Here is a 12,335-nt window from a genome sequence, read left to right on the forward strand (position 1 = left end):
GACATTAAGAGGACATTTATCTAAGTGCTGTGGACCTGACTGAGTTGTAGAGTACAGAGATATAACAATGCTACAACTAGGATTTTGTTTAGCAGAAGGCACTGGGAATCAAAACCGTATGTTGTGACTCTAAATGACTGACAGGAAAAAGAAACTAAACTGTCTTTATCTATTGAACAATATGGAAAACATGATTTACCTAAAAACATTTTGTGTTTGAGAAGAAACTCTTTGTAAAATTATAAGAAAATATGGCTACAAAGATGCCACCCTTTTTATTTACAATGTCATTCTGAAACTCACATGGGTACTCACTGAAAGAGATGTGTCTCTCTTTTTAGATAGCATCTATCAAAAGATGCTAGCACATTCAGTTTCGTTCTAATAAAAGGTAAAACAGTGACACACACTCTTTGGGTGTGGAACTTCATAAAAATTACTAAGTATTTTCAGGTCACCATTCCTTATTGGGAAAGATCACCTGAAAACACTGTCTAAATTAGGTTTCCCAGAGGTGGAGTGGGTTTTCAAGTTAGGTTAACTCTCCAAAGACCAACTTTTTCAATAGTTATCGCTTCTCCAATATTTTTTAAGACTTTAAACATTCAGATTTATTTAATTTTATCTTATTCATAAGTGGTTTTATGTAAATTCTCACCAATTATACAGAGGCATTAGTGGGTTTTTTTAACAGCAACTTTACGAAACTGTTAGGACTGTTAAAGGAAAATTACTTCTAATGCGAAATTGAATGAAGAAGACCACACTGACTTTGAAATGACAGTCATTTCGAAGATGTGAACTGATCACACCATCTTTTACGAGTTAGTGGGAGGACTGCTTAATAGGCAACTAAATGACATTCTAATGAGATTCCAGGAGGACAAGCTGTAGAGGGAACCAACACCCAGCACCCAGGGTATATAAAGAAGTCTAGTTGGTGACGAACACACTTCAGCAGCAGCGTGCTCTTTGCGGTTTAATTGAAGCCTAGTTGTCTTTCTATTGCCACCATGTCTAATAACTTGTGCTCAGAAGTCCACAGCTCTTCTCTTAGGAACTCTAGTCACATACCTGTCACCTCACCCAGTGGTCTCTGCTCCGCTGAGATGCAGTGTAGAGATGCCCCTTGCTCTCCTACTAGCCCCCTGGGCAGCAACATGCCACGTGACAACTGCCAAGAGCCCTGCGGTGAACATGCGAGCTGCCAATCAACCAGCTGCAACAGGAGACCTGGAAGCCCGTCAGTCTGCTCTCCGGTTACCTCCGGGATGTCTGGATCCCAGGAAGGAACTAGCTGTCTTCCCGTAACATCCCGCAATTCCAGCTTTGGCCGTCCAACGTATTGCAGACAGCCTTTGAGCGGCTACATTCCAACTTACCTGTCTTATGGCTGTCAACCCTTGGGCTACCTGACCTATGGGCGTCCACCACTGAGAAACCAGACCTATGGATGCCAGCCTTTCAGCTGCATGTCTGACTACTACAGGCCCGTAAGCTATACATACGGCGGCTTTCAACCATACTCCTCTTTCCTGACTGGTAGGCGTTATCCTTACTAAGGAAAATCGCGAATCGCCGAAGCAACCTCGTGCTCCTGGCTTTGAGAGACAGCAGGCAGCACCGTGGGAAGGGCTCTTATCGGGGGGCTGCGCTGTGAATGCTCATTCTATAGTAATTATCCTCAGCTCAACTTCTCGGTGCTTCAGGGATGTGGATCACTGACTTGAGTATTTTTGCAAAGCTTGATACTGTTCTGTTCTACTTCCATAAAGTGTCTTCTTCTGCTTACATTACAATTAAATCATGGCTCCGCATACAGATCATGCTTATCGTGTGTCATCATTTGCCCCTAATTTTCTCTGTAGAAACTTCTGCATCAGCTACCTTAAGTGACCCTGATGATTATTTGGGATTAACTACGAAGAACATTAAGTATTTCCAGAAGGTTTTAAAATGATTTATATAAAAGAAATATTATTTAAAAAATTTTTAAAAAGAGATCTTATTAAAACTATACAAGTAAGGGTGAACAAAATGGGTCAGTACATAAAGGTACTTGCTGTGTAAGACTGGTGAGCTAGGTTCATCTCTGAAACCTATGGGGGAAAATGGGAAGAGAAAGCCAATTTCACAAAGTTGTCCTCTGAACTTCACATATGTGGTATGCATCAATAGACACATCACGCGCGCACACACACACACACACACACACACACACACACACACACATGTTCATGTGCTATATGTCTGCATTTGGCATCTGATGTTAAGATTCTTCAGGAAGCAGGGAGTTTCATTCCAGCAGGACATAATAGTAGCAGCAGTGTAAGTGTTTGAATATACAAGCCCACAGACATATTCAGCGTTAAGACAGTATTCATTGCAGTTTTGCCAAGCTCATCTTCTGACATCATGGGCAGAGCCCAGTAGGATCCTCATGCAGTTATTTAAAGGGAGATCGGCAGAGATGTTACTACAATGTGGCTACCAAGAGGGTCTGACAGGGAACATTGTCTACAGCTTAGTCAGCCTAGCACCTTGGCTTTGCCTGACTCTAACAGAGGCTGTTGCAGCTGATGTAATTCTCTAAATCCACAGAAATGGGAATATAGAATTTGTAGAACATGCAACAATCTGACATAAGGACTAATATGAGACGGAATTAAGGGGTTATAGAATAGACAGAAAACAAAGAACGCTCACTCACTAGCACATTAATTATATCTAAGTTCTGATGGATGTGAACATTATAATTTTTCACAAGGCCCATATACTTAATCCTCTTGTTTTGGTTTAACAAATATCAGATATATCCACTTTCATTTTCAAGGTGTACAATAATGACAGACTATAGTGCTCTTGACTAAAATAATTGTTTGATCTCTAATTTCTCAGTTTTTCATTTCAACTTGAAACATCTATATTTTCCCAAGGCAACTACTAGTCAAATCAAATCAAGGTGATAAGTGCAACCTGGGATTATGACTTGGGTTTTTTTTTTTTTTTATCATTTCCAGCATGCATTTGCTTTTCTATCGGAATGCTTAAGAATAAATACTGTGTGAAAGGGTCTTTTTAAGCATTTCCACACTGACAGTATTCTGTCACATGCTTTTTATTTATTTGTTTGGTTGGGTTTTTTTTTACAAGAAAGAAGGCCTACATTTGAAAATTTTAAGCAAATTGGTATATCTTTCTATGTATCTATCTATGCACCTGCCTGTCTCTACACTTAAGATATTTATAATAGATTAAATAAAGACAAACAGACAGACAGACAGCTTGCTTCAGGACACATTTGAAGATCAATGTAATGTCTATCTTATTTTAATATAATTATTTAATTTTCAATTATTTAAGATGAGGTCTATACTGGATTGGAAGGAAAAATTATAGAAAAATGATGTGACATTAAAAACTGACATACACATTCCTGATGCACAACCTTTAGACTTTTAATCTGGTTTTAGTTATTGTGTAAATGTGTGCCTGTGTGTGGGTCTCCTGATTTAAGTACAGTTCCTGAGGAGACCAAAAGAGAATATAGGATCCCCTGACACTGGCACTAAAGGAGGTGATGAATAGCCTAACGTGGGTGCTGGGAACTGAACTCAGGTCCTCTACAAGAGTAGCAAGTGCTCCTAGTCACTCATCCATCTCTCCAGCTCCTCATATGCCTGGTGTATAATACTCACTAGACACTAATCTTAATCTTTATCATGCAATGAAGAGCAGTTGCTTCTTTATTACTGATACAGAAATAGGTTTAATGAGATGAATCTTCAGTCATAAGATCATTGCTAGTGAGCACAGGGAACGTTACGGGAGAGTGGGGGATACTAGGACGTGGAGGGGAAAGGAACTCCACAGGAGACCAACACAGCCAACACATCTGGGCCCAGAGGCGCCTGTGGAGACTGGTACACCAGCAAACCATCATGCATGGAGAGGATTTGGCCCCCTGTTCAGATGTAGCCAACAGGACGCTCAGCTCATTCTCCATGTGGGTCCTCTAGTAAGGGGAGCACAGCTGTCTCTGCCATGGACTTTGTTGCCTGCTCTTTGATCACATGCCCCTGACAGGACAGCCTTGCCAGGCCACAAAGGAAGAGGACACAGGCAGCCTTGATGACACTTGATAGGTTGGCGTCAGTCGGTAGGGGAGGAGGACTCCCCATTTCTGAGGGCTAGGAGAAGCAAGAGGGGGATGAGGGAGGGAGGGTGTAACTGGGAGGATATGAGGGCGGGGCTACGATCAGAATGTAAAGTGAACACATTTTTAAATTAAAACAAAGATCATTACTAATTCTCCAAAGAATCTCATTTTCAATTCATAAGTTTATTGATGTTATAATATGCAGCTGAATTATAATATCCTCTATTAACATCAGCAGACATATCAATGAATTTTGATTAGTTTCCCAGGAAATGTTTTAAAGGGGTAAATATTAAAGAGTAGCAAGAATGAGAATTGAAGCCTTTCATGGGACATCCCTTTTGGGCTAGTGTCCAATTATAAGTGAGAATATACCATGTGAGTCTTTCTGGGTCTGGGTTAACTCACTCATTGTGATCATTTCTAGCTCTACCCATTTGTCTGCAAATTTCAGGATTTCTTTGTTTTTAATAGCTGAATAGTATTCCATAGTGTATATGTACCACAGTTTCTTTACTCATTTTTCAGTTGAGGCAAATCTAGGTTGTTTCTAGGTTCTGGCTATTACAAATAAGTCTGCTATGAATATGGTTAAGCATATGTCCTTGTTGCATGGTGAAGCATCTTCTGGGTATATTCCATGGAGTGGAATAGCTGGGTTTGAGTTAGTCCTATTCCCAGTTTTCTGAGAAAACGCCAGAGTGATTTCCAAAGTGGTTGTACAAGTTTGCACTCCCACTGGCAATGAAGGAGTGCTCCCCTTCCTCTACATCCTCGCCAGCGTGTGCTGTCACTTGAGGTTTTGACCTTGACCATTCTAGTGGATGTAAGATGGAATCTCAGAGTTGTTTTGATTTGCATTTCTCTTGTGGCTAAGGATGGTGAGCATTTTTTTAAACTGTTTCTCAGCCATTTGATGTTCCTCTGTTGAGAATTTTGTTTAATTTTGATCCCCATTTCTTAATAGGGTTATTTGGTTTGGTGGAGTTTAATTTCTTGAGACTGGGATAGAGGCAAGGACCTCCTATTGGCACTCTAGGTGAGAGAAGTATGGGAGAACAGGGAAATAGAAGGACCCAGAGGGTCCTAGAAACCTACAAGAGGAACATCATGATGGGCAGATCTGGACATAGGGGAGTCTACTTAAACTACTACACCAACCAAGGACAATACATGCAGTAAGCATTGAACCCCTTACTTGGATCTAGCCAATAGACAGGACATTCTCCATAGTTGTGTGGAGAGTGGGGACTGACTCTGACATGAACTCTGGTGCCCCATATTTGACCACTTCCTCTTGGTGCTGGAGGCCTGGTGGCACTCAGAGAAAGGATAAGCAGGCTACCAGGATGAGTCTTGATAGGCTGTGACCATATGGTGGGGGAGGATGTTCCCTTCTGTCACAGACCTAGGGGAGGGAAATAGGGTAAAAGAGGGATGGAGGGAGGAATGGGAGGATACTAGTGAAGGGATAACAATTTAGATGTAATTTGAATAAATGAATAAAAATTTAAAAAATTTAAAAAAGAATGAGAATTGAAACGTAACATAAGTGAATGATCCCTGTCTATAGGAACAAAACATATGTTTTGTCACTAGAGAAAACGACTCACAAATTTTATAATGGATTCAATTGTAACACTATTTATAACTACAATGTACCAGTTAATGGATGGAAACACCACTGTATAATAAGCAAAAATGTGGATATTTTCACTATGAAATAAATCAAGTTCTGGAACAACTATCTCAAAAAGTTGTAGCCACTGGGTATAATATTCAAGCTTCCAGCTCTCTACAGTTAAGCTATCTAATGTAATCACTCATGTCACCTAGTCTAATGTTGTTTCATACATATATACAGTGTTGAAGAAATGCTTAATAAGATGTTTCTCAACCAGATATGTTGACACATGCCTGTGATTACAGAACTTGGGACACTGAGCATAAGGGATAGTAGGCTGAGGCCAACCTGAGATCCTGTTGAGGGAAGAGGAAGAGATGGAAAAACAAGGCATTCACTATGAATATCATGTGTAAACAATACTAGCTGAATAACATGTGGTTATTATTAGACATTATGAGAGGAAAATTTGAGTTCATTTATAGAGAATACAAAAGTTAGACAGAGGGGCTACACATGAGCTGCAATACAACATGGCATCCTATCTGAACAGTGTCTTCCTGTAAACTCTAGAGTGGAAATAAACAAATGGGGAGATGAACTAGAGGACTCAACGAACAAAGGCAGGAAACCTCAGGTGTTATGATCACTGATTTAAAAAATAATCTTGATAAATTGCGAAGACTGGGAAGATGGCTAGCGGGCTAGAATGCTGAGTGTCAAGGATAGTGTAAACTGAGAATAGTTTGCAGAGGTAGATCAGGCATCAAATATTAAAGAGTAATATAAACAAAGAAAAGCATAAAGGAAAGACTGTGTTCATCATGCAAGGAGCAGATTGGGATGGTAAACGTGGAACCTAACAAGCAGGCTGCATGGTCGCTGGACAGCATATGTATGGTGGATTCCAGGTGAGCCTGATGGGGGGTAGGAGGCCTGTTAGCCATTGCTTAGAAGAGGGTTCTTGCTTGCTTAGTATTCATGCGCAGTAAAGAGGAAGGAAAGAATCAACAGTGACATTGATTTTCAGCTTGAAAACCTAGCTAAGTAAGTTTTACCCCTTCAAGACAGGGAAAATAGAGTTTAATAAGTCTAATAAGTAAGACAAAGAGTTACACTTTAGATAAAAAGTTAAAAGGGGTAATAAAAATTCAAGCTGAGTAAGTAGGTGGCTGCCTGTGGATCAACATTAGGGATGTGAAAGTAGGAAACCTGTGAATCCAAGGCTATCGCTAATTACATTGTATGTTCAAGGTCACCTCTTCTATCAAAAAAAAAAAAAAGAAAGAAAGAAAAGAAAAAAAGAAAGAAAGAAAGAAAGAAAGAAAAAAAAAAAGGAAACAAGTAATTTAAGAAACAAACCAATACAGGAAAATATCAAGTAGGACACATGGAATTTAAAATAAAATCAGATTTTAAAAGTTCACTTTATTAATCCAGTATTTAAAATATTATGTAGATGATCTAGCTTGATCAAAGAACTGACAGTGAGAGATGTTAAAAACAACACACTGCCTACTGTTTCTACGCAGTAATATCTTAGAGCTAGGCATTAAGCATTTGTTTAAGTGCATTAATTTGTGAACAATTTATTGTGAAAGAAAACACAGAAGAAAAATGGATAAAAGGGTAAAGGGGAGCCTTAAATTTCCTGGATTGCTACTAATTAAATCTATTAAATGTTTTGAACGTGAGGGTATGTGGGATATGTCACCACCCCTTTGCACAAGTCTGTTTCTTCTATTCACGGAGGATGTGGAAACAATGAAAACAAAAACAAAAACAAATTCACATAAATATGCTGGGACCAATGTGGAGAAAATCAGAGCCCAGGTAAGAATCCTGTCTGAGTAAGCAATGGATGCTGGAGCCTTGGGGTGGGTCTGCAGGTCACTGAGAGCGCACAGGTGAACAGGTCCTGGGGTGCCTGGGTCTCCCCCTCACATTTACGTACTGGTCATGAACTCGGTGTCTTTATTCTATTTTCTCAGCAAGGTGTGCTGCCTTGCCCAACAACCAAAACTAATGAGGCAAGCCTACTACGAACAGAACTGTCCAAAAATGTGAACCAAAGCCAACCTCTCTATTATCACTTGGTTAGGCAAGGTATTTATTTACAGTTAACACAGAAGAGAGTCATCAGTGCAAAATCTGTGAGACTGAAAAGGTAGACGGTGAGGAAATCACAAACACTGAAATTAAAGTGAAAAGTTGCAAGATATCGAAAGGGATAGTGGATCACACAAAAACAAAACAAAACAAAACAAAACAAAACGTGTCGGTACCAAATACTGAAGCTCTCAGGAAACTGGAAAGGAGTGTGTGGCTAACGTGCAAAAGTCACAGAAATTTGTGTGTGAAGAAATGCATCCAAAACATACAGGAGGGTTCAGACTTACTCAAGATGTGTGAGATTTAATGTGTTGACTCTATGAGAAAATGAAAGTATTTCCCTGTCAGATGCAGCTTTCTTGTTTCTGTGTTATTTCATTGCGTTCTCCAGCGTCTCCCTAATGACGTACAACATGATTTAAATCCATTTTAACTTCATCCTACTGACCAGGCAACTACACAGAGAAGATTTATTTACACATGAAAATGAAGGGTTGGTCACTACAGAGGTTGAAAGGAATTATAAATGAAAAGGAAAATGATAAATTAGAACACGTTTCAGTTAGGCATCTTGAGTCACTTCTGTGTCTATATCAAGATGTGTGATAAGTTGATAATATCCACCTTCTTGAAGTTATACATGCTCAATCCAATTAATGCTTTTGGTTACTGATGATTTATGATGGAACATTACATAGTTATGAAACCCTTGCTCCTCTGGTGTCCTGCTTACCTGATACATTTCAGTAGCAATGGTAGAGAGACTAATTTTTTACTGTGGCCTACAAAGAAAAAATTTTTGATAGCTTGCGTACATACCTGCAGAAGAAGAGATTTCATAGATCAGGATTTGTCACTTGTTTTCAAACCCAAAGAATGATAAAGTGGACAAAATCTTGGAAGGAATCACAAAGTCTTCAAGCAAAACACACACACACACACACACACACACACACACAAAAAAAAAAAAAAAAAAAAAAACCTCCTTCAGAAACAACCTATGAAGGTGAGACAGAGACAAAGGATCTTTGGCAGATGTAAGGATCTGAATAAGTCTATTTTATCTATAGCCCTTGAAGTTCTTACATGGGAAAATGTCAGCAAGATGTCGCAAACTCATCTCCGCCCCCAGTGGCTTCCAGCTCTCCTTTGATTCTCTAGCAGTCACAGAGCACACACTGATGGGAAATGATCTGAGACCTCAGATGGAAAGGAACGCACTCTTTAGGAACACTGACTCCAAGATTTCAAGTATCAAATGTCAGGCAATTCTTCCCTTGTCTGAGACAAAACAAAACTAAATACTAAGCTCCCCCAGTCCTTGCTGGCATCGTATTCCATTTTAAAAGAACTAAACATATAAACACAAATTAAAGTGTACCTTTTCTGCGCATATCTGTGCTCTCATGATGTATGAGACCTCCTCACACTTTCTGACATGCAAAGGAGCTCTATGAGCAAGTCCTTGTTTTTTTCTAAAAGGTGGAGGCAGGGCTTCTGGCTTCCCAACTATTCAGTAAAAAATGAAACAAAACAAAACAAAACAGGACTTTTGTACAATAGTAAAATGGTCATCAGATATCTCTTGTGTGGTGTGCTAAGGTGCCAAATGGCTGCTTGAAATATTTAATTTACTCTGCTCCTCATCAAATGCATCTTTGATCAATTTGGTTTAGCTTGAGAAGAGGCATTTTTGATTCTAAAACATATGTGTCTCCAGAAAAGAGACCTCTTAAACATGGATTTGTGTGTACAGGGAGATGGTTCTAAAATGAGGCTGGAGAACATTTGTCCTATGACTTCCATATGAACACTATGAAGGGATTTTACTCTTTCTTTTATAGTTGCTACACACACACACACACACACACACACACACACATACACACACACACACAGAGACAAACAAACAAACACATGTATGCACATATATATGTGCATGCAAATATATAAGGTATATGGGAAAATCTGGTTGGAGAAAAGTAAAGCAGGAAATATAACCATATCAAATCTCAAAAAAATTAAAATATTGTTTGTTCTTTGTACTAGTTCAGTTTAGCTTCTAGTAAATGGTCTTGGGTGAAAACCTCTTTTAATTCTAATATATTACAGTATAAGGTGAAGACAATTGCCTCATCTTTATCCACTAAAACTGACTTTCTTGAGTAGGAATGTACAACATTTTCAGTAGAATTAGCAAATATGTTATATCTACATAATATAACCATATATTATATAGGTAATATATTAATATATTATTTGCTTATAATAATATAGTAATCAATGTATAATAAAATAGTAATATATATTGTGTGCTACTCGTGTCTTACTATTCAGCTATATGCTGGCACTTCCTCACCTATCTGTAAATCAAACTCAACAGTTAATTATTACAATGCTATCAGGGTGGGCTTCTTTCCAAAGATGCTATGTTGTTAAGGTAAATATACAGAGAACAACATCTCATCGATTCTCAGCTGAATATGAAAAGAAGAGAAAGATATTTTACTTCTAGCAAATTCAATAAAGTTTGACCTGTGGACACCATTTTAGGACCTCAAGAACTTTTGAAAGAGGAAAATCATGGCTTTGTAAGTATGATGTCATCCAAATGGACAGGTTCAAGCAAACATTGTTGTCTGCAGAAACAAAAGCAAAGCAAATATAATGCACAGGTGACTGGTGATAAAGTGTCATATCAACCCCTCGAGCCTGATAAGCAGAAACAAAATTAAGATTGAATCTGTGTTCTTTACATATTTTGGGTATTAGCCCTTTGTCAGATGTAGGGTTGGTGAAGATCTTTTCCCAGTCTATATAGGCTGCCGCTTTGTTTTGTTGACAGTGTCATCACCTTACAGAAGCTTTTCAGTTTCATAAGGTCCCATTTATTAATGGTCGATGTCAGGGCTTGGGCTGTTGGTGTTCTGCTCAGGAAGTTGTCTCCTGTGCTGATGAGCTCAAGGCTCTTCCCCACTTTTTCTTCTAACAGATTTAATGTGTTTGGTTTTATATTGAGGTATTTAATCCATTTGGACTTCAGTTTTGTGCAGGGTGATAGATCTGTTTTCATTTTTCTACATGTAGCCATCCAGTTAGACCAGCACTAATTGTTGAAGATGCTGTCTTTTATCTATTGTATGGATTTGATTTCTTTGTCAAAATTCAAGTGTCCATAGGTATATGGGTTTATTTCTGGGTCTTCAATTTTATTCCATTGAGCAATATGCCTATTTCTTTGCTAATACCATGCTGTTTTTACTATTGTTGCTATATAATACTGCTTGAGATCTGGGATGGAGATTCCTCCAGAGGATCTTTTATTGTACAGGACTGCTTTAGCTATTCTGGGTTTTTTGCTTGTCTATATGAAGTTGAGAATTGATCTGTCAATGTCTGTAAGGAATGTGTGGGGATTTTCATTGGAATTGCACTGAAGAAACTAAACACCACCAAATCAAATAATACAATTTAAAAATTGGGTGCATAGCAGAGAATTCTCAACAGAGGAATATGGAATGGCTGAGAAACACTTAAAGAAATGTTCAACATCCCTAGTCATCAGGTAAACACAAATCAAAATGGCTCTGAGATTGCATCTTACACCTATCCAAATAGCTAAGATGAAAAACTCAGGTGACAGCACATGCTGGCAAGGATGTGGAGAAAGGGAAACACTCCTCCATTGCTGGTGGGAGGGAAAACTTGTACAAACATTTTGGAAATCAATCTGGAGCTTTCTCAGGAAACTGGGAATAATTCTACCTCAAGACCCAGCCATACCACTCATGGGAATATACCCAAAAATCACTCCACCTTACAACTCCACCTTACAATGTTCATAGTTGAGTTTTATTCATAATATCCAGAATCTGAAACAGCCTAGATATCCCTCAACTGAAGAATGGATAAAGAAACTGTGGTACGTTTGCACAATGGAATAGTATTCAGCTATTAAAAACAAGGAAATCTTGAAATTTGCAGCAAATGGATGGAACTAGAAAACATCATCCTGAGTGAGTTAACCCAGACCCAAAAAGAAGCGCATGGTATATACTCATTCAAAGCAGATATTAGCCATATAATAGAAGATAACTACACTACAATACAGAGACTGAAACATCAGCCAAGGACCACGTGTGATGTAGACCTAGACCTTCTGCTCAGATGTAGTAAGTAGCACAGTCTCCATGTGAGTCCCACAATGTGGAAAGTAGAGACTACTTCTGACATGTACTCTGGCCACTGAAATTTGATCATGTCCCCCTGGCAGGGTAGCCTTGCCAGGCTACAGAGGAACAGGTTACACATAGTACAGATGAGACTTGATCGGCTAAGGTCAGATGTTAGGGGAGAAGAGCCCCCCCCCCTTTATGAGAACTAAGGGAGGGAGGGGATGAAGGAGGGGGATGTAATTGGGATGTGAAGTATTTGAACTGC

The 12,335-nt window shown here is 38.9% G+C and overlaps 1 protein-coding gene across 1 annotated transcript; it reads left to right on the forward strand.

Moving 5' to 3' along the window:
- Positions 1–937: 937 nt before the first annotated feature.
- On the forward strand, positions 938–1,823 carry LOC311608750 (uncharacterized protein). Its single transcript, XM_084801396.1, has one exon. The coding sequence runs from the start codon at positions 1,014–1,016 to the stop codon at positions 1,560–1,562; it is 549 nt and encodes a 182-aa protein (XP_084657522.1). The 5' UTR covers positions 938–1,013; the 3' UTR covers positions 1,563–1,823.
- Positions 1,824–12,335: the final 10,512 nt, after the last annotated feature.

Source organism: Acomys minous, assembly GCF_964271855.1.
Source record: "Acomys minous genome assembly, chromosome: 11".
In the NCBI taxonomy this organism is placed as follows: Eukaryota; Metazoa; Chordata; class Mammalia; order Rodentia; family Muridae; genus Acomys; species Acomys minous.